Source organism: Pan troglodytes, chromosome 2 (genome assembly GCF_028858775.2).
Source record: "Pan troglodytes isolate AG18354 chromosome 2, NHGRI_mPanTro3-v2.0_pri, whole genome shotgun sequence".
Lineage (NCBI taxonomy): Eukaryota > Metazoa > Chordata > Mammalia > Primates > Hominidae > Pan > Pan troglodytes.
Window position 1 is genome coordinate 186190469 of NC_086015.1, and position 22375 is coordinate 186212843.

The following is a 22375-nucleotide window of genomic DNA, read 5'->3' on the forward strand; positions in this document are numbered from 1 at the left end:
CCCCGCCCTTATGACCATATCCAATCCTAATTACCTCTCGAAAGTCCTACCTCTAATCAACACATGAACTTGGGGATTAAGTTTTTAACACGTGAAATATAGGGGACCCATTCTAATCATAGCAGACATGATTTATGTGTTACTTTTCCAATTATAGGCATCTTAAAGTACGGAGACCATCTTTTATATTTCTCTGTATTTTCCACAACATTTAGCATAGTCTTATGTATTCAGCAAGAACTCAATTCAACAAATATTTAACACTTCAATGAATATATAAAAATGCAAAGGGCTGCACATCTGTTAGTAAAAGTAACACAGAATCTAGACAAAAGTAAACTGAATGGTTTTTCTTCATAATGAAAAAAGTATTTCTAAAAAAAGCATTCAGCAGGTTCAGGCTTTTAACTCTTACCAACTTTTTCTGTAAAATTATGCTTTTCAAATTTACCAAAATGTTATATTAAATATTAATATATTTTAGCATGTAATAGATATATAATACATATATTTTTATAAGCTTAGAAAGTACAATAAAGGCAGAGGCAATCTAGTTAGAAACTTTCCAATCACAAACACTAGAAACAATATCCATGTCTTTACTTATTTATATTTATGTATTTGTTTTGAGATAGCGTCTCGCTCTGTCACCCAGGCTAGAGTGCAGTGGTGCGGTCTCGACTTACTGCAACCTCTGCCTCCCAGGTTCAAGCAATTCTCCTGCCTCAGCCTCCCAAGTTGCTGGGACTACAGATGTACACCACTACACCCAGCTTATTTTTTGTGGAGACGGGTTTCACTATATTGGCCAGACTGGTCTCGAACTCCTGAACTCAAGTGATCTGCCCGCCTTGGCCTCCCAAAGTGCTGGGATTACAGGCGTGAGCCACCATGCCCGACTAATATCCATGTCTTTTAAACTACCTAGCAAGTTGCTTTTTGGCCAGACAAAACCTTAGTTGTTGAACTCCAGGGCACCTGTCTCTGAAACATATTACTGCTCATTTTCATCATAACAGCAACTGGAAAGTAATTCATTTAATTAAATGTCCTTTTCTCTTCCCCCCTTCCTAAAAGAGACTACCTTGTAAAAAATTTGAGGCAGAAACAAACATTGGCTTCCAATAAAAAATAATTCAACTTTATTAGTATGAAATATTTTGAGATAATTAGTGACCCAAATGCATGATTCTCCAATATGAAAGGTGTTCAGCACAAGCATACAATCATTTAGTAAAACTGCTCTTTATGAGACCCCCAGAAAAGCTGGAGGCACTTCCTCTTTTTGGTGGAGAGAGAAGACACTACTTAATTGGCCATTTCCTTGCTGGAGTTTATTCCGATTCCCTTTTGTCTGATTCTTCCTCCTCAAACTCGACTAAAGGAGTGTGTCTGTTGGCCTGAGCACCTTCTCTGTAGAACACTTTCTTTACTGTGCCATCCTTTGGAGACTTTATGGTATGCTGCAGAGACACATGACAGGACAAATGATAGCTGCAATACTAATGAGGACTGAGTATACACCAAGTCAAGAAAGGGAGACCAAAAATGAAAACTGTAGCCAACTTTGATGTTTTGTCATCTCTCGGTGCTTTCCAACGCTTTGTTGTTGTTGTTGTTTTTATTTTTAACATCACAGCACACAGGGAGAACAGTAACAAGTTGAGAGGAATGAACACTGGGACACAGCAGTAACCTTTCAACGATATGACTGGGAAGCTCTGGTGTAGCTCACAGTTCTCAACTTGAGCTTCACATGAGAATTGCACCTAGGAAGCTTTCAACAGTTTTTTGTTTGTTTGTTTTTGTTTTGTTTTTTGTTTTTTGTTGTTGTTGCTGTTGAGACAGAGTCTCACTCTGTCACCCAGGCTGGAGTGCAACAGCATGGTCTCAGCTCACTGCAACCTCTGCCTCCCGGGTTCAAGCGGTTCTCCCACCTCAGCCTCCCAAGTAACTGGGACTACAGGTGTGTGCCACCACACCTGGCTAATTTTTGTATTTTTAGTAGAGACGGGGTTTCACTATGTTGGCCAGGCTGGTCTTGAACTCCTGACCTCATGATCCACCCACCTCGGCCTCCCAAAGTGCTGGGATTACAAGCGTGAGCCACTGCGCCTGGCCTTGTTGTTTGTTTTTTTAAATTGAGACAGAGTCTCGCTCTGTCACCCAGGCTGGAGTGCAGTGGCAAGATCTCGGCTCACTGCAACCTCTGCCTCCCAGGTTCAAGCAATTCTCCTGCCTCAGCCTCCTGAGTAGCTGGGATTACAGGCATGCACCACCATGCCTGGCTAATTTTTGTATTTTTAATAGAGATGGGGTCTCACCATGTTGGCCAAGCTGGTCATGAACTCCTGACCTCAAATGATCCGCCTGCCTCTGCCTCCCAAAGTGCTGGGATTACAGGCATGAGCCACTGCGCCCAGCCTTTCAAAAGTATTGATCCTTGGGCTCTACTCCTGGAGATTGCAATTCAATGGGTCTGGGGAAGAATTTTTTCAAATCTCCCCAGGTGATTGTACACATGCTCCTTGACTTACAATGGGGTCAGGTCCAGATAAATCCAATGTAAGCTGAGGAGCATATTCAACGTGTATGGTTTTGCACCATTGTCAAGCTGAAAAATCCTTAATTGAACCACTGTTAAGTTGAGGACTGCCTGCAATATTCAGCCAGTGCTAAGAATCACTGACCTACCATCTGAACCATCTAAAAACCTAAACAGCTAATTTAATTTGATTGAGGTTTTCACTTTGAAACTGATGCCTGGCATCCTTGGTTCGGCCTTAGAACCAAGATAATACCAACAGTTAACATTAGAAAATACCAACAGTTAACATTCCAGAAATACAAACAGTTAACATTCAGTTGGATTATCTTAGAAAATACCAACAGTTAACATTCAGTTGGATTATCGCCTGATTCCAAGCTATTGATAATTTCATTAATTTCAGAATCAGAAATGACAGGTGCAATTTCACAAAGTTAAAGTAAAACTCTTTTCTACAAGAATGATAGTTTGGTTTTGTTTCCTACAATTAATGCTTCGTCAATCATGGCTTTTCATATTTAAGGTGGTATTAACTTACAAAATAAGGCAAAAGAACCATTAGGTATGATTGCTCCCAAAGTCCTCATAGCAAATGAACTCATGATTTCCTTACCTCCATCTTCATGGCGATCATAACCATGAGGGAATCTCCCGCTTTTACTTTGTCTCCAGCTTTGACAAACACCTTGAGATTCAGTGTGACAGGTTAATATTTGAAAACACAGAGGTCCTAGATATGTTAATCTGCTTCATTATAGTAACCATTTTACTGTCTATATATACTCATAACATCATGTTGCAAACCATGAATATAAACAATAAAACATAAATTAAAAGAAAAAAAACAACACAGAGGTCCTTTGTGGTCCATAGATTTGGTATATAAACTTACAGAGCAGAAGTAGAGCCCATGTGGTTGTGCCATCTGCCAAATGCACTGGTCAAATCAGAGGCCTACAGCCCAAATGTACTGGTCAAATCAGAGGCCTACAGCCCAAATGCACTGGTCAAATCAGAGGCCTACAGGTCAAATGCACTGGTCAAATCAGAGGCCTACAGCCCAAATGTACAGGTCAAATCTGAGACCTACAGCCCAAATGTACTGGTTAAATCAGAGGCCTACAGCCCAAATGTACTGGTCAAATCAGAGGCCTACAGCCCAAATGCACTGGTCAAATCTGAGACCTACAGCCCAAATGTACTCGTCAAATAAGAGGCCTACAGTCCAAATGTACTGGTCAAATCAGAGGCCTACAGCCCAAATGCACTGGTCAAATGAGAGCCCTACAGGTCAATCTGGCATTGCTGGCACTGTCGTCCATGGGTAGCACTGCTTAGTCCCCTGTCCCCACCCCCAAAACCACTTAGTTTTGCTTGAATCACATGAATATACTCCATGTATTTTGAAATCCTTTCATTTTTTTCAAGAATGTAGAAACAAGACACATTGCCAGTAGGGAAGGACTAATATACTTAAATGTCTTCCCCAGAGAGGGAAGAGGGATGAGGGTCTTGACTGGTTTTCTTGTTTTGGGGTTGTCTAGGGCTAAGTATAGTAAGTGTGTTTGAAGTCTTCAGAGCCCTGTGTAGTAAATGTGAAGACAATCTTCATGCAACAGAATCAAACTTATTAGCAACCCCAGAAAGAGATTTCTATTTTCTTTTGTATACATATAAATGGACTCATAGATCCTATATGGTCTCACTTTCGTTTTGGTTAACATGGCTACTAAGTGGGAGACTAACGGAGTTGTGCAGAGATGCCTGCACTATGAGAGGCCTGTGGGAACTGAAATCAAATGAGCTAAAGGCAGATCCAGGTCTCCTAGCTCATACCCACTTCGGGTAAATATTTCCAAAGGAGAATAGTGGCTGAAATCACCCACACTATTTAAGTAGCTATTTTCTTCTTCTTCTTTTTTTGTTCCAAGCATATACAGTTGAGTTTTTATGACTTAAGTGTATTTGAGGAGACTCTACTGTATTCAAGTATATAAAAGGAGACTACGGATACTGATCTATCACCATTTGATGTTATATCAGTATGTGCTAGGGTCTAAATGTCTATATCCCTCCAGAATTCATTTGTTAAAATCCTGACCTCCAGGATGATGGTATTTGGAGGTGGGGCCTTTAGCAGGTGATTAGGTCATGAGGGATCTGGCCTCATGAATGAGATTAGTGCCCTTATGAAAGAGGCCTGAAGAGAGGTCCCTTGTCCCTTCCACCACGTGAGGACACAGAGAAAAAATGGCTGTTTATGAAATCGGTAAGTAGACTCTCAGCAGACACTTAATCTGCTGGTGATTTGATGGATTTCCCAGCCTCTAGAATCGTGAGAAATAAATTTCTATTGTTTAAAAGCCACCCAGTCTATGGTATTCTGTTCTAGCAGCCTGAACTGACTCAGACAGTATGGACTGCAACTGTGAATTATATACTGCATTCAACACCAAACCGTACTGTTCTTCACCGATACCAGCCTTTTACCTTAACACAGATGCAACTACATACACTAAAGAAAATATTATTTCATGAAAAATTTGCTGCTATTAAATTTAACATTCAAAACCAGTTTTTTTGAATAATGCTTAATGAATGCTCAGTTTTAATCATAAAAAGACAATTTAGATTATTTGTACTTTGATGCAAATGCCTGCCTTCAAAAACAGCAGTCTTTTTCATAAATTAGGTAAATGGGTATTTTCAGTGAGGACTGTAATAAACAATTTGAATCTGTAATAGATCCTCTTGTTTTTGTGAAGTGGATGCTTTCCAATGAGCAAGGTTTAGAAAGGGAAAAGGACATAAATGACAAGTTTAACAAAGCCACGTATTAAAACTTACTGAACATCATTCTACAGATGTCATGTGATTACCTTTTCAATGGTTCCAGTCATAGGAGCTAAGGGGCCGCCCTTAGTTTCTTGTGAGCTCACAGAAGATAAGTATTTGGGGACTGGAATGTCAATCTCAATACTTCCTTCCTAGAAACAGAAAACAAACTGAAAACCGAATCAACATCCTATCACTATATTTTTACTAATATACCTGAGGTAATAATTGTTTCCCAGCAATTTGTTAAATATTAGTCATCATGGCCAGGCCCAGTGGCTCACGCTTGTAAACCCAGCACTTTGGGAGGCTGAGGTAGGCAGATGGCTTGAGCCCAGGAGTTCAAGACCAGCCTGGGCAACATAGCGAAACCTCATCTCTACAAAAAATACAAAAATCAGCCCAGTGTAGTGGTACGCGCCTATAGTCCCAGCTACTTGGGAACTGAGACAGGAGGCTCTCTTGAGCCTGGGAGGTAGAGGCTGCAGTGAGCTAAGACTGCGCCACTGCACTCCAGCCTGGGTGACAGAGTGAGACTCTGACTCAAAAAAAAAATAAATTAGTCACCGTTAATACCAGGGTTCTAATCTAGCTTTATGACCTTGAGCAAATTATTAAACCTCTCTCAGCCTTGGTTTCCCATTGTAAAGGCGTAACGGTATACATGCCTCACAGTATATTAAAAGATTTAGGCTGGGCGCCGTGGCTCACGCCTGTAATCCCAGCACTTTAGGAGGCCAAGGTGGGCAGATCACGAGGTCAGGGGATCGAAACCATCCTGGCTAACATGGTGAAACCCCATCTCTACTAAAAAATACAAAAAATTAGCTGGGCATGGTGGTGGGCGCCTGCAGTCCCAGCTACTCGGGAGGCTGAGGCAGGAGAATGGAGTGAACCCGGGAGGCAGAGCTTGCAGTGAGCCGAGATGGCACCACTGCACTCCAACCTGGACAACAGAGCAAGACTCCATCTCAAAAAATAAAATAAGAATAAAGCATTCACTGTAGACAACAAGTAGCCACTGCCTGGAAGCCATTTTCAGTAGCATCCCCACTCTCAGATGCACAGTATGCTAGGAACTATCTTTAACACACACATCATGTCGTGAATCATCACAACTCTATGAGGAAGGTACTGTCATTATTATTATTTTTTAGAGGCAGGGTCTCACTCTGCCACCCAGGCTGGAGTGCAGTGGCACAATCATAGCTCACTGCAACCTTGAACTCCTGAGCCTATTAATCCTCCTGCATTAGCCTCCTGGGTAGCTAGGATTACAGGCAAACACCACCATGCCTGGCTAATGTTTAAAATTTTTTGTAGAGATGGGGTTATGTTACCCAGACTGGTCTCAAACTCCTGGTCTCAAGCAATCTGCCTGCCTTGGCCTCCCAAAGTGTTGGGACTACAGGCACAAGCCACTGCACCTATTATTATTACTGTTACTGCTGTTATTATTACTGTTTATAGATAGGAGAACTAAAGCCCAGAGAGTTTAACGGCCAAGGTCACATGGCTGTTAAGTGGCAAGGCAGAATTTGAACCAAAGCAGCTTCACATTTTAGAACTTGAGTTCTTCACCATTCCATTATACGGCCTCTATCATCATATTACTGTAGCGTAATTGGCTATGGAAAGGAATGCCTGGCAAAGTGGGATCATCCTCAACTCCATATATAGTAGTTTAATTACTAGATTACTAAAGGAATCACATCACAAAGCACTGTGAGGCCACAGCATATATGATAATGCATTATCCTCTTTCTGCCCAGGCAGAAGGTTAAGGACTCACTGGGCAGCAGGCTTCTAACCAAAACCATGCAAAGCCTGCCTCGGCTATCCTTTGACTGTCAAGAGACCACCAGTAATGCCATCCACCTTCCTACTGTCCACCTTCCCCACAAGGAACAACTGGTCCACAGACTCCTCTCTCAGTGGTCACCTCCTCCAAAATCACCAGGATTCCAGTTGTCAGGGGGATGGTGGGTGGGGAAAAGTGTTCAGACATCAAAGCCCTGAGATACCACCACCCACTGAGCAGGGAGATATGCTCTGACAAAGAAAATGGAAGGATTTGTTTCAGAATTCAGGAAGAAAATGGGTATGTGTCTATCAGTGAGCATCTGTGTGAACGAGAGAAGTGAATGGGAAACTACAGAGGGCAGGAATTTGGCAAAGAAACACAGAATGGTGCGGGAAACTGAGGGAAAAGGGTCACAGCAGTGGTCAAAGGAAGCTGGATCTTTCTAATCTCTTTCAGTGAAATGTCTCTGGTCAAACAGTTTTCTCCCATGCCCCAGGAGGGATATTATAAAGAAGAGACATTACCTTGGAAAATAGGTAAATAGTGTTTTCCAGGATAATCAGCTTCGCTTTACTAGCAACTCCATTAACAGAACATTTCAGGTAAGTGCAGTCTGCCTCTCTGTAAAGATTACCAAGGACTTGGAAAGTTTTATCTTCAATCTGAAAAAAATGAAAAATAAGATTTTTAAAATAAATGAACAACACTACAGAATTAATAAGATCAGAATCAATTCTTCACTATTGGTAGTTTTAAAACATAAAATATGTCTTAAACATATATAACATATATTTTTTAAAAAGTCATGGAACTTTTCCCCTATTCCTAACCAAGATACTTTACATAGAAATGACAGGAAGATAATTAAAAGGGAAAAAAAAGTTATATAACTTATCCATAGCACCATAATGCTATAGATAAAGGTTCACGTAAACATATAAAGATAGCATTAAAAATATGAAACAAAAATACAAACCAAGTTATGCAAAATTATTAAAATTCATTTGCATATATTACATGTTTGTAATATAAACTTATTTCTGAGTATTTGAAGTCAAATTTAGTTTTCCTGTGCCAAAGTCAGTCACCAAGAAAATGCCAGAATCACATAATTAGATGATATTCTTTTATCTTATCAACATGTAGGCCCAATTCATGGGTTTCAGTTATGATTTAAGAACATAAATTAGCTGGAGACTGGCCATAATTTTCTCACTCTCAGAGACCATATGCCAAAGAACAAAGTTCACAATGTTTCAAGGAAGCTGATAAAAGGACGTGGAACCTTTCTGTTTTAAAATTTCCCTGAGGTAAAAAATCCATTTACATCTTCTCTCTCTAGTCTTCCTTTCAATTCCCACAATGCTAGTGTAGAAGTCACATGGCTATTCTTTTCAAATATATTACGTAGACTAAGGTGAAATAGGTCACACTGCAATATTTACACATTGGTTCTCATCTATCCTAAGTTAAATATGACATTTTACTATGCTTTGTAACCTACTAAAACAGCCATTTGAATGTTTGTGGAATTCTTAGGACATAAAGGTTAGATTGAAAACAGTTTTGTTTAAAGATTCACGAAAACACATTTTAAAATTGTGAATGTAGTTCCATGAGCAGATTAGAACAAATTGGCAATCTACTTTACCAGCTAACAGGGACAAGAAATAATCTCAAACCAGAGGCATTAATATGTATTATAACCCTCAAACCCAAGTAGGCAGACTTTCCATGGTTTTTCTGAATCTCACAGAAAGAAAATCAATGTGTCTCAAAGTGTTGGGAGGTCTAATACATATCACTGACAAATCTGTTCTGCAGGATTTGACATCTCTTAGCTCATATTAAAAATGATTTATTCTATTCCCTGAAGTTGTACCTTACTATAGGAATTTGATTGAATTCCCACTTTTTAATAAACCATTTAAGCATTCCATTTTGCCAATGTAACGGTCTTCTTCTAATTGAGGATTACCATGAACTTTACACTAGAGGTTCTCAAAATATGGCCTATGTGTTCCTTGGGGTCCCTAATACCCTTTTAGGGCATCCACAAAGTCATAATAAGACTAAGAAGGCCAGGCGTGGTGGCTCACGCCTATAATCCCAGCACTTTGGGAGGCCAAGGTGGGCGGATCACCGGGGTCAGGAGTTCGAGGCCAGCCTGACCAACACGGTGAAACCCTGTCTTTACTGAAAACACAAAATTACCCGGGCATGGTGGTGCATGCCTGTAATCCCAGTTACTTGGGAGGCTGAGGCAGGAGAATCGCTTGAACCTGGGAGGTGGGGGTTGTGGTGAGCCAAGATCATGCCATTGCACTCCAGCCTGGGTGACAAGAGCATAACTCCTTCTCAAAAAAAAAAAAAGAAAAAAAAGATTAAGATATTATTTGTTTTTTATACTCTCATTCTCTCATAAGTACACAGTGGAATTTTCCAGAGGCTACTGAACGTGTGATAATGTTATCACTCTGATGGCTAATGGAATGTGTACTTGTGATTAGGTTTTACAATTTTTTCAATTTATCCTACAACTTAACAACAACAACAAAACAATTAGATTAAGAAATTGGCAGAGGACTCGAACAGAGATTTTTCTAACAAGATATACAAATGGCCAATAAGTAAATGAAAAGATGCTCAACATCATTAGTCATTATGGAAATGCAAGTCAAAGTCACAGTGAGATACTACTACCTCACACTCATTAGTATTGCTATTATAAAACAAAAAAAAAAAACCCCAGAAAATAATAAGTAGTGGCAAGGATGTGAAGAGATTGGAGCCATTGTGCACTGTTGATGGGACTGTAAACTGCTACAGCTGCAATGGAAAACAGTATGGCGGTTTTTCAAAGAATCAGAATCACTATATGATCTAGCAATTCCACTGCTGGATATATATCCAAAGGACAAAAAACAGGGTCTTAAAGAAGTATTTGTACACCCCTGTTCATAGCAGCATTATTCACAATAGCCAAAAGCTAGAAACAACCCGAATGTTCATTAATGGCTGAATGGATAAAGAATATGTGGTATATACATACAACAGAGTATTTTTCACCCTTAAAAAAAAAAAAAAAAAAAGGAAATTCTCACATATGCTACACCATGGAAGAACCTTGAAGACACTGTGCCAAGTGAAATAAGCCAATTACAGAAGGACAAATACTACATTATTCCGCTTATATCAGGTACCTAGAGTAGTCAAATTCATAGAGACAGAGAGTAGAATCGTGGTTCTCAGGGGATGGGGGAAGAAGGAACGGAGTGTTAACTGTTTAATCAGTGAGTAAGAATTTTAGTTTCACAAGAAGAAAGAAGTTCTGGAGATGGATGGTTGTGATGGTTACATATCAACTTGAATGCACTGAATGCAAATGGTTAAAATGGTAAATTCTACATTATGTGTATTTCACCACAATTAAAAAATTAGAAATTAAATTTTCTCAGTTAAATTGTCTAAATGGTAAATATCAAGAGATATAATTAACACAAACCAAAGTGCTCTGGTGGGTATTTTAAAGAGTGTACAGTTCCTGAGACAAAAAATTTGAAAACTGCTGCTTTTGATGTAAATACATGCACACACTTTAGGGGCTTGTGAATGTCTGATTTGAGCTTTTACTTTTTGCCAAGTTTTTATTCTTAAAGGAATCACAGCCCAACTGAGTAAACAATCAGTTAGAAACTGTATAGGGGGTAATTTCCCCAAATTGGGTCTGAAATAAAAGCATAAGATATTCTCTTAACTACAGTCATAATAGTCAAAGGCTTAAGGGAAACCAGAGAGTGAAAGACCCTATTCAGTATAAAAGCGGTCAGATTCAGCTCTGCACTGTAGAACAAAACCAGTAAGGCTTACCTGCATGCTATAAGACCCATCATGGTTATACGTTACAGCTATGGCTACATCTTTATGGAAAAAGGGAAAAAAATGAAGAAAAATTAGAAGACATTCATTTATTTAATAACCGAGATATAAAGAATCTCACTCTCAACCTAAAGACAACCAACTATTCAAAGGAAAATCAACAACTTTGAACTTCTTGGAAATGAAGTATTTTGTTAGAAAAGCATCTGTCAAGCTAGTACCAATAAAGATGAATTTCAAACTTTTCTTTTTTAAAATGGAATTTCAGGGGTTTTATTTTTATTTTGATTTATTTTTTAAGACAGGGTATCACTCTGTCACCCTGACTGGACTGCAGTGGTGCAATCACAGCTCACTGCAGCCTTAACCTCCTGGGGTCAGGTGATCCCCACACCTCAGCCTCCCAAGTAGCTGCGACTACAGGCGTGCCACCACGCCCGGCTAATTTTTTGATTTTTTGTAGAGATGAGGTTTCACCATATTGCCCAGGCTGGTCTTGAATTCCTGGACTCAAGTGATCCATCTGCCTGGGCCTCCCAAAGTGCTAGAATTACAGACATGAGTCACCACATCCAGGCTTGAGTTTTAGATATTTTAAGGTTGTCGAATATTTTACGTATTTTTCCCTCAACAAAAAGGCTGCAGTATTATAATTTTAAAAATGCAGGCCAGGTGCGGCGGCTCATGCCTGTAATCCCAGCACTTTGGGAGGCAGAGGAGCGGGGATCACGAAGTCAGGAGTTTGAGACCAGCCTGACCAACATGGTGAAACCCGGTCTCTACTAAAAATACAAAAATGAGCCAGGCATGGCGGCACGTGCCTGTAATCCCAGCTACTCAGGGGGCTGAGGTAGGAGAATAGCTTGAACCTGCGAGGTGGAGGTTGCAGTGAGCTGAGATCGCACCACTGCACTCCAGCCTGGGTGACAGAGTGAGGCTCCATCTCAAGAAAAAAAAAAAAATGCAATGAATTGGTAAAGAGAAGTTTTTGGTTGAGAATGGAATCTGCCACCTGATCACCTCTGTCATCTTGACTCACTAAATCTCCGAGCCTTGATTTTCTGAGCCATTAAATGGGTATAAAAATGTAACAATTATTAAACAAATATGAAAATGCTTTAGAAATGGTAAGACTATATACACCTAATAAATTATTCATGTTACAGGCACATCTCACTTTATTGCACATTCTGCAGATGCTATGTTTTTTACCTATTGAGTTTGTGGCAACACCATGTCAAGCATAATTTTCCAACAGCATGTGCTCACTTCATGTCTCTATGTCACATTTTTGTAATTCTTACAATATTTAAAACTTTTAAATTATTATATCTGTGATGGTCATCTGCGATCTCTGATATTACTACTATAATTGTTTTACGGTGCCTCAATCTGCGCCCATGTAAGATAGAGAACTTCCTCAATCAATATTGTGTGTGTTCTTACTGCTCCACTGACCAGCCATTCCCCTGTCTCTCTCCCTCTCTATGGGTCTCCCTATTCCCTGAGGCAATACAATATTGAAATTAGACTAATTAATAACCCTACAATGGCCTATAAGTGGTCAAATGAAGAGTTACATGTCTCCCACTTTAAATCAAAAGCTAGAAATGATTAAGTTTAGTGAGGAAGGAATGTCAAAAGCTGAGATAAGACAAAAGTTAGGCGTCTGATGCCAAACCACCAAGTTGTGAATGCAAAGGAAAAGTTCTTGAAGGAAGTTAAAAGTGCTACTCCAGTAAACACATGAAGGATAAAAAGGTGAAATAGCTGGGCTGGGAGCAGTGACTCACGCCTGTAATCCCAGTGCTTTGGGAGGCCAAAGCAGGACTGCTTGAGCCTGGGAGTTTGAGACCACCCTAGGAAACAAAGCAAGACCCCATCTCTAAAATAATAATAATGATAATAATAAATACTGTGAAACAGCCTTGTTGCTGATATGGAGAAGTTTTAGTGGTCTGGATAGAAGATCAAACCAGCCACAACATTCCCTCAAGCCAAAGTCAATCCAGAGCAAGGCACTAACTCTCTTCAATTCAATTAAGGCCAAGAGAAGTGAGGAAGCTGCAGAAAAAATATTTGAAGCTAGCAGAGACTGGTTCATGAGGTTCAAGATAAAGCAGAAAGTGCTGACAGAGGAGCTGCAGCAAATTATCCAGGAGATCTAGCTAAGATAATTGATAAATGTGGCTACAAAAAACAACAGACTTTTAATGGAGACAAAACAATCTTCTATTGGAGGAAGATGCCATCTAGGACTTTCATAGCTGGAGTGGAGAAGTCAATACCTGGTTTCGAAGCTTCAAAGGACAGGCTGACTCTCTTTCTAGGGGTTAATGCAGCCAGTGACTTTAAGTTGAATTAAATGCTCATTTACCATTCTGAAAATCCTAGGGCCTTTAAGAATGATGCTAAATCTACCTGTGCCCTATAAATGGAACAAAGCCTGGATGACAGCACTTCTGTTTACATCATGGTTTACTGAATATTTTAAGCCCACTGTTGAGACCTACTCAATAGTGCTCAGATAAAAAGATTCCTTTCAAAATATTATCACTCAATGACAATGCACATAGTCACCACCCAAGGGCTCTGATGGAGACATACAAGGAGATTAATGTTTTCATGCCTGCTAAGACAACATCCTTTCTGCAGCCCACGGATCAAGGAGTAATTTCAACTTTCAAGTCTTATTAAGAAATATATTTTGTAAGGCAATAGCTGCCATACATTGTGAGTCTTCTGATGGATCTAGGCAAAGTAAATTGAAAACCTTCTTCATGCCATTAAGAACATTTGTGATTCATGGAAGGAGGTCAAACTATCAACATTAACAAGAGTTTAGAAGACGTTAATGACTCATGGATGACTTTTAGGGGTTCAAAACTTTAGCAGAGGAAGTAACTGCAGATGTGGTAGAAATAGTAAGGGAGCTAGGACTAGAAGTGGAGCCTGAAGATGTGACTGAACTGCTGCATCTCAACAGCACTGCATGCTGCAGAGAAATCTTTCATGAAAGGAAGAGTCAGCGGATGCAGCAAACCTCCTTGGTGTCTTATTTTATGAAAACTGCTACAGTCACCCCAATCTTCAGCAACTGCCACTATAAATCAATCACAGCCATCAACATTGAGGCAAGACCCTTTGCCAGCAACAAGATTACATCTCACTGGAGGCTTAGATAATCATTAGCATTTTTTTTTTTAGCCATAAAGCATTTCTTAATTAAGGTATATACATTGTTTTTATTTAGACATAATGTTATTGGTACACAATAAAGTATAATATAAACACAACTTTTATATGCATGAGGAAACCAAAAACTTTGACTCACTTTATTGTAGTGGTCTGGAACCAAACCTGTAATAACTCCAGAGTATGCCTAGATTACATGAGTATGGAAATGGTTGATTATCCGAGGAGATGAAAACCTAAAGTTTTGTGGGGTAGAATATATAGGTCAAAATCAATTTGTCTGCTTCTGATACTTCAATGATCATTTTGATGCTGCCAGCTCAAATCTGTTTCCAGCCCTGACATTCCTTCTCCAGGTGACCTCCGATTATTATCGTTACCAGCTGGATGCTCCACTGGTGACTTAAGACGAACATGGTGGGGCCAACAAATCATCTCCCTCTACCTTCTTCTCCAGACCTGTGAGCTCCCTGACTGGCATCCCTATGCTCCTTGTCATCCAGGCTTGAAACCTGTCATCCTTGCCTCATCCTCCTTTGTTTTCCACATGCAATATCCATGCCTCGTACTCCTTCGCTTTTCACATGCAACAGTTTCCACTGCTGGGTTCTGTGAAACATGGCCTCTAGTAGCAAAGAATAGCTTGCAAGCCTTGAATACTTAAAATAGTTGGTCATTCTCACTGAGGTCACTAGAAGTTGCTTCTGCTTTAGACTCATAAATGCTTCTGGCATCTTATTTTTTTTTCCTTTTTAAAAATTTTTATTTTATAAATAGGGACAGTTACTACAAAGCTGCCAAATTCTTCCCTGTCCCATGCATCTCTTCCTTCCATTCCTACTGCTCTACCCTGCCTCAGGCCCCACTGCCTCAGGCCTGGCTGAATCTGAGGAGGTCCTCTGGGGTCTTCCTGCTTCTCATCTCAATAGTCAGAGCTGATGTTCCGACCCCATTCCAAATACTTGGCCTGATATTGGAGGCCCCACCCTCTCAGTCTTATTTCCTACCATTCTCCTCCATGGACGGCCTGATGCTCCACCCAAATAGGAAAGTGGGACAATTAACATTCTCTAGGCCCGGGGAGGTGGCTCACACCTGTAATCCCAGTACTTTGGGAGGCCGAGGTGGGCGGATAGCCTGAGGTCAGGAATTCGAGACCAGCCTGGCCAACATGGTGAAACCCCATCTCTACTAAAAACACAAAAATTAGCTGGGCATGGTGGCACACACCTGTAGTCCCAGCTACTTGGGAGGCTGAGGCAGGAGAATCGCTTGAACCCGGGAGGCAGAGGTTGCAGTGAGCCGAGATCATACCACGGCACTCCTGCCTGGGCAACAGAATGAGAGACTCCGTCTCAAAACAAAACACAAAAAACCAATACACACAAAAAAACATTCCCCATGTATGCCCCCAGCTTTCCCTGCACTATGGCTCTGTGCTCACGCTTCTCCTTCACTACGCTGCCGGTGCCCTGCCACAGCACAGAAACCCCATTGCCCATTCACATCAGCCTCACTGTCCTTGGGAAGAGTTGGCCTGGGCAGCTTAATTTCTCCCTCCTCTGAACATTTAGCCTTCTGCATACAAAACACCCACTATGATTCTCTCCTCATCCTGGTTTACAAAGAGTGATTTTCCTCTCTATCAGTTGTTTCAGAAAAATTATCAAAATAAAAATGTTCACAAAAGTCAAATACTAAAGTACAGGAACTCCAGGGCCCGCACTCTTGACCATTATGCTCTCCAGCTTCTCAACATACACACTTCCAAATGGCAAATTCCTTAACAGAAAAAAAGCAGGGACAAAGACATTTCCTTCTCTTCTCCACATCACTTGGCATATCTATTTTATCAAAAACTTTGTATTGAATGTATGAATGAATAAAACTCTCCACCCTATATCATGTCAACAGGCTTTTACTCTTCTTATCAGAAAGTGCCTCCAGTTACACCACAGCCATTTTCTTTGAATTTATAAAATACGACATGTATTTAACTGGCGCGAATGCCAACAGATCACAGTAAAGACACTACCAAAAAAACTCCTACCCTAGATATCTCTTGTCACGTACAAGAGGACCTTAAACATCCTCTCATGCATTTAAGAAGGTATCAAGTGTGGCACCTGCAGTATTAGGTCAGCACGTGTATCCTGGAGTGTGGGTTCAAACCCTGACTCCACCAATAACTTCTGGTGTGACTTTTGGACAATTACTAATCTCTCTGAGCCTTGACCTTGGCTCAGAGAGATTAGTAATTTATAAAGTTCACACTAACAATAACACCAATCTCATTGGCCTGTTCTGAAAATGCAAATGAAACAATCTTTGGAAAGTGTTTAATACAGTATCTGACATAAACCAAAAACTCAATAAATCTTAGCTATTATTATCATTGAGTTTGGGCAGGGTTCTGTGAAACGTGGCCTCTAGTAGCAAAGTAAGAATAGCTTGCAAGCCTTGAATACTTAAAATAGTTGGTCATTCTCACTGTGGTCACTATAAGTTGCTTCTGCTTTGGACTCATAAATGCTTCTGGCACCTTTTTTTTTTTTTTTTTTTGAGACAGGGTCCCGCTCTGTCGCCCAGGCTGGAGTGCAGTGGTGCGATCTCGGCTCACTGCAAGCTCCACCTCCCAGGTTCATGCCATTCTCCTGCCTCAGCCTCCTGAGTAGCTGGGACTACAGGCGCCCACCACCATGCCTGGCTAATTTTTTGTACTTTTTAGGAGAGACAGGGTTTCACCATGTTAGCCAGGATGGTCTCCATCTCCTGACCTCGTGATCCACCTGCCTCAGCCTCCCAAAGTGCTGGGATTACGGGCGGGAGATACCGTGCCTGGCACTTCTGGTATCTTATTTTTTTTTTTCCTTTTTAAAAATTTTTATTTTATAAATAGGGACAGGATCTCACTATGTCACCTAGGCTGATCTCAAACTCCTGCCCTCAAGCAATCCTCCCGCCTTGGCCTCCCAAAGTGCTGAGATTACAGGTGTGAGCCGCTGTGACCAGCCTGGTCTCTTAAGCTTCCTGTTTCATGCATTCTATTTAATTGTGGTCATTGCTTATTAGCATTTTTTGGAGACTTAGCTATGTAACATTTTCTGAAAGCTCTTACATACAGACTTGGATTATTTTCATAGAATACTGCCAAAAGGGTGTAGTGAACAGCAATCATGTTGGCTTTTCAATTATGTATTTATTTTTTCATGAAAACTTTTTTTAATTCCAAAAAATGCAACATACTTCAAATCAGTGCTTGGTGCTTTAGTGAAGAGCCATGCCAAATAACACAGTTGGCCTATATGAATTACAATCACATATGTAATTCTTCTGTTCAATTCAGGTTGAAGAAGCCAGTGAAACTTTACCGCTTTTGATATTTGCATTTAGCATACAGGAGTCTAGAATAAGATACTTCCAGATTTGGGGGGTTGTATTTTTTAGGATGAAATGAGCATAAATGGATGGGTTAACCATTTGCAGAATGCTACTATATAAAGATGTTTGCAAATTTTCATTATAAAGGCTTGACAATATGCCCAATGCACTTAAGATAATGACCATCTAGGCTAAGGATTGAAAAATAACGAAGAGCTGTAACCCAATAAACTTGTGTGAACAAAATATTTGTTACTGGCTGGCATGGTGGCTCACGCCTGTAATCCCAGCACTTTGGGAGGCTGAGGTGAGTGGATCATGAGGTCAGGAGATCGAGACTATCCTGGCTAAAACGGTGAAACCCTGTCTCTACTAAAAATACAAAAACTTAGCCAGGCGTGGTGGTGGGTGCCTGTAGTCTCAGCTACTCGGGAGGCTGAGGCATGAGAATGGCACGAACCCAGGAGGTGGAGCTTGCAGTGAGCCAAGATCGTGCCACTGCACTCCAGCCTGGGCAACAGAGCCAGAGTCTGTGTCAAAAAAAAAAAAAAAAAAAAATTTGTTACTGGGTGAGTGTCTTCATAGAGGTGAAGTAAAAGAGATTTTCCTCTGTCCAAGGAAGAGCGTTCTGTGATCAGCTGGCGAAAGTATTCTGCTCTACCTGGGAGGCATATTTTTATAACAGAACTGTCACAGTTCAATGACATGTCACATTCAAGGTTAGCCAGGATTCTGAGCTCTGACTCTGCCCATTGGGCCTCCCACGCAAACTGTCTCACAGCAGAAGGGATACAGTGACCAGCTATTGTAGAATTCTGGTCCTGCTGCTGCTCCAGCCAAAAGTTTATAAACTGCCTTCTGGCTTAAGCGTCAGCCTCTTTTGACATCAGTTAAAGAAAATCAGTCCCTAAGTCGAGCCAACTCAAATTAGTTTACAATCAAAAATCAATTTTCTACTGGAAAAGTGGTGGAAACAGCCTAAGAGTCAATGTCACAAAGAGTGGGTGTGAATCCTAGTTCTGCCACTCACTAGCCTTGACTAAACTACTTCACTTCTGTGCCTTACCATCCATGCTTTCATCTTCCATACGTGGGTATAACAGCGACTCCCCCTCATTTACGTTGTGAAGATAAAAACTTACATCAGATAAGGCACTTAATAAATTACAGCTCTGCAGTGACCCACTTCCACCTGAAACCCCTGAAACACTGCATGGGCAGTGGGTAATCGTCCCTCTCTGACATAGTTTTGAAAACTGTTTTTCTTATTTAAAAGTAATACATTCTCGCTGCAGAAAAATTGCAAAGCAAAAAAAAAGTACAAAGAATTGGGGAAAAAGAGGTTTTTTTGGCATATTTCTAACATTCTGGCATATTTCATTTCAGCTGTTTTGCTATGTTTATTTTATGACATATTTTTAGAATATTTACAAAATTTTTAAAAAGTGTAAAGAAGAAAAGCAAATACCATCAACTCTACTACCCAGAGCCAATCAATTCTATTATATTGGCATATTTCCCTCCAATGTTTAGCCTAGGCATTTAAAAAATGTAACTGACTGATCATGGCCAGGCTGGAATCCTCTTTTTCAGATTAATGTGATACATTTCTATGACTCACATTTCTCTTTTAATGAAACATTACTTACTGTTTTTACCATCTTTAAGAGTCATGTTTCTGGTATAAGAGATATTCAGTCTTCTTCCACTGCTAGACGAAAATGGAGAGAATTGATCTAGAAAAAATTTAAAATTCAGTAACAAACTTATGAGTATCAAGCCTATGAAATTTACACCTTACAAAAGAAAACATAAAATGCAAGTGCTGGCCGGGCACAGTGGCTCACGCCTGTAATCCCAGCACTTTGGGAGGCCAAGGCGGGCGGATCATGAGGTCAGGAGATCGAGACCATCCTAGCTAACACGGTGAAACCCCGTCTCTACTAAAAATACAAAAAAATTAGCTGGGCATGGTGACGGGCACCTGTAGTCCCAGCTACTCTGGAGGCTGAGGCAGGAGAATGGCGTGAATCCGGGAGGTGGAGCTTGCAGTGAGCCGAGATTGCGCCACTGCACTGGATCCAGCCTGGGCGACAGAGCAAGACTCCGTCTCAAAAAAAAAAAACAAAAAAACACACATCCTAAACTGGCAGCTCAGATGTGCTTTTTTTGTTCTTCTTGTTGTTTTAAGTTTAAAGGGATAGTTTTGTTTACATCTTTTGAAATTTCATGTGAAAAATTCTAGCTTCTATTGAAGAATCTGAATATTTGCAATCTAAACTCTAATCCCATAGTGGCATAAACTGTACCACAGTCACCACCTTTTGATGGGGCAAATTCATTCCAGGTCACCAGTCTCTACTATTCACTATTTTTCTTTCACCTGGCCTCTTTTACTCTTTTATGTTTTTATGTTGTTGGCCCAGCCCTTATAGGCTTTTTTTTTTTTCTTTTTTGAGACGAGTCTCGTTCTGTCGCCCAGGATGGAGTGCAGTGGCATGATCTTGGCTCACTGCAACCTCCACCTCCTGGGTTCAAGTGATTCTCCTGCCTCAGCCTCCAGAGTAGCTGGGATTACAGGTGGGTGCCATCACAGCCGGCTAATTTTTCTATTTTTAGTGGAGATGGGGTTTCACCATGTTGGCCAGGCTGGTCTCAAACTCCTGACCTTAAGTGATCCACCCACCCTGGGCCTCTCAAAGTGTTGGGATTACAGGCATGAGCCACCGCGCCTGGCCCCTTATAGGCATTTGGGTGTGTATCCTCTATTGGACAATATCCAGGAGCTTCAGCATAGCTAAGCTGACGCAATTTATTCTGAACCTCATATCTGTACCAATTATAAACTTTCAAAAGGAAGGTCACAGTAAGACAACGCTCCATTCTAAAAACGTTAAGTTCAGGCTCAGGAATACCACATGGGACATATTTAGATGCATTTTCATTCAATGTAAAAGGATAAAATGAGGATAGAGCACAAATCTTCTAAAGATGCAGTTTTTGGGACTTAAAACATTTTACATTTTAAGCTTTCAATACAGCTATCTTGAATGAATCTAAATGAATTCAGAAATTAAAGATTCTAATGATAGGATCCTATAATAATACGGGTTCAGTATCACTTACCCAAAATGCTTGGGACCAGAAGTGTTTTGAATTTCAGATTTTTTTTTTTTTTTTGGATTTTGGATTATTTGCATTATATTTAACTGGCTTAGCATCCCTGATCCAAGTATCTGGAATCTGAACTGTTCCAATGAGCATTTCCTTTGAGCATCATGTTAGTGCTGAAAAAGCTTCCGATTCTGGAGCATTTTGGATTTGGGGATTTGGGATGCTCAAACTGTATAGGGTAATATAATAATTACCAATAAAAGAGAAAAATAGATCAGATTTTTTAAAATTCTGTTTGCTCCGAAAGTCAGAGCTAGCCTGAAATGCAAAAAGTATGCGAAAGCTGAGATTTTGTATCAATTTAAAGGGCAGAACTTTTTTTTTTTTTAAATACTTTAAGTTCTAGGGTACATGTGCACAAGGTGCAGGTTTGTTACATATGTATACATGCGCCATGTTGGTGTGCCGCACCCATTAACTCGTCATTTACATTAGGTATATCTCCTAATGCTATCCCTCCCCCCTCCCCCCACCCCACGACAGGCTCCGGTGTGTGATGTTCCCCACCCTGTGTCCAAGTGATCTCATTGTTCAATTCCCACCTATGAGTGAGAACATGCGGTGTTTGGTTTAAAGGCAGAACTTTCTAATGGAGAACTGACTGAAACTATAAGCTACCTGATGAGGTAATGAACTTCCAGTTTCCCAAGGTGTTAGGAAGAAGTTGGGCAACAGCTTAGTGGGTGTGCTGGGGTAGGGATGCAATGCATATGTGTGGTAGCCAGGATGAACCCCACTATGGCCCTTCCTATGCTTGGATTCTATGACACTATGAAGTCTCTAAGTAGACATTCAATCACAGGATGGAAAAAGCGGAAGTAATTCGACAATAAGTCATGGGTAACCCTAGGGAATCTAAGTCTCCAGTCTTAGATTGTCTTGAGACTCTGGGACAAAGGGAGTTGCTGCAGGTACAGAGGACAAAACAAAGTAGGGCTATGAGGAGTGGCGAACAAAAGAAGTGATAAGAAATTAGTGTAGGATGCGGGGAGAACAAGCGTTTGACTGAAAAGAGATCCATTTCCTTTTTTTTTTTTTTTTAGATGAAGTCTCACCCTGTTGTCCAGGCTGGAGTGCAGTGGCGTGATCTCAGTTCACTGCAACCTCCGCCTCCCGGGTTCAAGCGATTCTCTTGTCTCAGCCTCCCGAGTAGCTGGGACTACAGGTGCGTGCCACCATACCCAGCTTATTTTTTTGTATTTTTAGTAGAGACAGGGTTTCACCATGTTAGCCAGGATGGTCTTGATCTCCTGACATCATGATCCGCCCGCCCCGGCCTTCTAAAGTGCTGGGATCACAGGCACGTGCCACCACGCCCAGCTAATTTTTTGTATTTTTAGTAGAGATGGGGTTTCACCGTGTTAGCCAGGATGGTCTTGATCTCCTGACATCATGATCCAGCCGCCCTGGCCTCCCAAAGTGCTGGGATTACAGACGTGAGCCACCGCGCCTGGCCAAAGAGATCCATTTCTACAATGTTAGGTGATTAGTTACACTCAGTTAATGGGTTAAACAGTGTTTATATGGGTGCATCCATGGTAAGTGAAGAGCTTTCCTTC

The 22375-nt window shown here is 40.7% G+C and overlaps 1 protein-coding gene across 2 annotated transcripts in view; it reads right to left on the minus strand.

Annotated features, from left to right (window-relative positions):
- Positions 1 to 1114: 1114 nt before the first annotated feature.
- The window catches only part of MCCC1 (methylcrotonyl-CoA carboxylase subunit 1), an 83784-nt gene continuing 62523 nt past the window's right edge, over positions 1115 to 22375 (minus strand). For both annotated transcript variants that reach the window (XM_516898.7, XM_009446912.3), the window contains 6 exons: positions 19292 to 19378; positions 11058 to 11107; positions 7712 to 7849; positions 5428 to 5535; positions 3162 to 3233; positions 1115 to 1463 (listed from right to left, as the gene is read on the minus strand). In XM_516898.7, coding sequence (XP_516898.3) covers positions 1335 to 1463; positions 3162 to 3233; positions 5428 to 5535; positions 7712 to 7849; positions 11058 to 11107; positions 19292 to 19378 — 584 coding nt within the window. In that variant the 3' untranslated portion in view covers positions 1115 to 1334. The remainder of the gene's footprint in view (positions 1464 to 3161; positions 3234 to 5427; positions 5536 to 7711; positions 7850 to 11057; positions 11108 to 19291; positions 19379 to 22375) is intronic.